Below are 3018 nucleotides of genomic sequence, written 5' to 3' on the forward strand. Positions count from 1 at the left end.
GAGCGCGTCGGCGGCGGCCAGCGGCGAGCCCCGGTCCCGGGCCAGGGCGGAAGGCGCCGCGGGTGCCGGCGGCGCCTCGGCCTTGTCGTCTTCGTCCTCGTAGCTCTGGTCGCCATCATGCTCGTCGATTTTGTCAATGTCGATGCTCTCCAGGTCGATCTCCTCGTCGTCCTCGGCCTTCTCCGGGTCGCCCTCGGTGTCGCTCCCGAAGAGGGCCCCGTCCTCCTGGTCCTTGCTGCGCGCGCCCCACGTCACCTTGTTCTCCTTCTTGAGGCGGCGGCGCGCGTTGGCGAACCAGGTGGAGACCTGCGTGAGGGTCATCTTGGTGATGATGGCCAGCATGATCTTCTCGCCCTTGGTGGGGTACGGGTTCTTGCGGTGCTCGTTCAGCCAGGCCTTGAGCGTGCTGGTGCTCTCGCGCGTGGCATTCTTGGGCCGCCCGGGATCCCCGTACTGGAACTGGCCGTAGGGGTAGTAGGCCGGCGCCGTGTGGGCCGCGAAGGTGGCAGGGTGCACGCCGGGGTTGTCTTTGAGTTCATACTGGGAGCCCTACAACCACGCAGCCCACCAAGGGAGGAGAGAGACAGCAGGGGTGTGGGGGAGAGAGACAGAGAGAGACCAATGAGTCCCCCGCACTGGGAAAGTTGGGGGGCAGCCGCTCTTGTCGCTGGAGAGCAGAAAGCCCCCCCCACCTCCAGTACGCGCCCTGGGAGGGAGGGAGGGGGGAGAATCATAAGCCCTCTCTAGAAACTGAACTTCCAACCACCATGTAGAGGTGTTCTTGTTTTGTTTTTGTCACTCAAGAAAACTTCCAGAATCCTAGCATCTCCAGAAGGCCACAGCGGGAGCCTGGGCCCCATAGAATTTCCCTAGGCCACCTCAGTACCCGCCCCCCCCAACTCCAGCAGCCAATTTCCAAGTTTATCTCACACTAACTAGAAGGAAAAACCTTTTAACTAAGCTGATAAAACAGCACTCCGAATGCAAAGCCCCTAGGCCCCCTCCCTTCGACCCTGAGGGGGTCAAGCAAAATAAACCAGGCCCGAGTTTTCTTTGGGTCCAAATCCTCCAGCAATTTAAAATGAAAGCACACTCCTTTTAGCTCCCAAATTAATCTGCATATAATGGCTCCCCACACTTAGAGGTCCGCCTTGGTGACAGGTAATTTAAAATTTTAATCCAGGCCATCATCAACAACAATAACAAAAACACCATTTGTTTTTTTAAAATACAAAAGGAGGGCTTAACGGGTAAAATATTAACTCCGGGGCCGGGCAGCAGCTCGCTGTGAAGAAGGGAGCCCGGGTCGGAGGCCTCTCCTCACTTACTTTATCTCTTAAGTTTGACTTTGATGTGGGAGAGCCGGCACAAAGTGTTTGCAGGCATTTAGAGGCTGTGATTTATTTGCAATCAATATTCTTTTTATCATCGGTAGTAAAACACAGCAAGTCAAATTATCCCATCAGGTTTTTTGGTAAATAACATTTTATCTTTCTAACAACCTCATTAGGCCTCATTATTACCATAAATTGCCCAGACAGACATTCACTTACAATTTTATCTTTTGACTTCCAAATCCGCAATCATAACGGCTTGGAAACTTAGGCCTAGAATCAAGAGTTCGGATTTAGGTTTACTTTCTGGGAACCAGGAGGAGACCACTAAGGAATACACTACACCTTTTTTTGGGGGGGGGGGTGGATTTCTAGATGTTTTCCCCTTACAGAAACAAAAAAAAAAAATCCAGCATCTCCCTTTCCCACCGAAATACAATGGGAACAGATCCATACCCTTCAGATCTCTTTCTCTCCCACAAACACACTGTGTGGGGGGGGGGGTCCCCAAATGGCAAACATCTGTATTCAGAATTTCTGTAAAAAAATTACTAATGCGCCACGTAAGAATTGTCCATTCGCTATGTTAACAGAGAGGGTTTCCGGGCTGAGAAAGTTGTAAACAGCAGACTATTTCTTTGACGAATTACTTTGGTGGCCGATGCCACAGAGACAAGGTTTCCCTGGCCAGATTTCGTTTTTACCTAATCTTTGCAAAATGCACTCCGCACTTTTCTAATTATTTAGTTTGTAACTGTGAGGACGACATTCCGGCCTCTTCTCTGCTGGGAATTCTTTTTGGAAGGGTACCTTGTAAATCTCTCATCGCTTCCCTGGCATCCCCAGCCGCCAGAAGAAAATGGGAGCTGATCTTTTTCGATAGCGAGTGATCTGAAAGGCAGCTGCGGCCGCTTTCAGAGAAATAGCCTTTCTTTTCAAAACTACAAGAAAAAAAGTTACAGGAAAACACACCAGCCGCTTTTCTCGCGTGCAGTCGGCCGGTATTTATTTCCTGTCTCTTCTTCGGGGAGCGGGGAGACGCGGGGAGGGGGTTTGGTGCCTGAAAATTGCGTTATTCCGCCCGCAGCAGCGCGGGGAGGGGGCTGCCCGCCGGGCCCCCGCGCCGGGCGCGCAATTCACCAGCCGCCCGAAGTTTAAGCGCGACCTTGCAGTCAGACCAAGGAAAATGGATCCTCCGGACCGACAGAATGGCGAATGCCCCGCGGAGAATTAAATTTGCAGCTCCCTCCCCCATCTGACACCCACTGGGACGGGAGACGGAGAGGACAGCATTTATTTTAAGCCCAGGGACTCTTGTTTTCTTTAATCCTCCATTATGTAACGCAGGAAGAAAAGTGCTTTTCATTCGGTGCAAAAGAAATGAAAACTTTGGCAACTTGAGAAAGTCCAAGCAAACACCGTTTGAGACGCCAAAATTATTTCCACCTATATTTCCCTCCGAAAATCTCAAATTTGCACACACTCCGTTACGAGACCCCCATCCGGCCCCTCCGATCTCCCCATTGTTCGGGCGATTTGGGCCGCCTCCGCCGAGCTCACCAGGGTCCCCGACCCCCCCGCCAACTCGGACACAACCAGAGGAGGTCCACCAGCCACGGAGAGTGTCGGGTCTCCCCGGCGCGGCCCCAGCGCCCGAGCGCTCGCGCGAGCCGGGTCGGCCCGC

The 3018-nt window shown here is 52.9% G+C and overlaps 1 protein-coding gene across 1 annotated transcript in view; it reads right to left on the bottom strand.

The window, feature by feature from the left end:
* IRX1 (iroquois homeobox 1) overlaps positions 1-2858 on the bottom strand; it is a 4088-nt gene extending 1230 nt beyond the window's left edge. The window contains 2 exon segments of the mRNA XM_029941295.1: positions 3-549; positions 2826-2858. Of these exon segments, the coding sequence (XP_029797155.1) occupies positions 3-549; positions 2826-2858 (580 nt within the window).
* Positions 2859-3018: the final 160 nt, after the last annotated feature.

The sequence above is a fragment of the Suricata suricatta genome, chromosome 6 (assembly GCF_006229205.1).
Source record: "Suricata suricatta isolate VVHF042 chromosome 6, meerkat_22Aug2017_6uvM2_HiC, whole genome shotgun sequence".
Taxonomy (NCBI): domain Eukaryota; kingdom Metazoa; phylum Chordata; class Mammalia; order Carnivora; family Herpestidae; genus Suricata; species Suricata suricatta.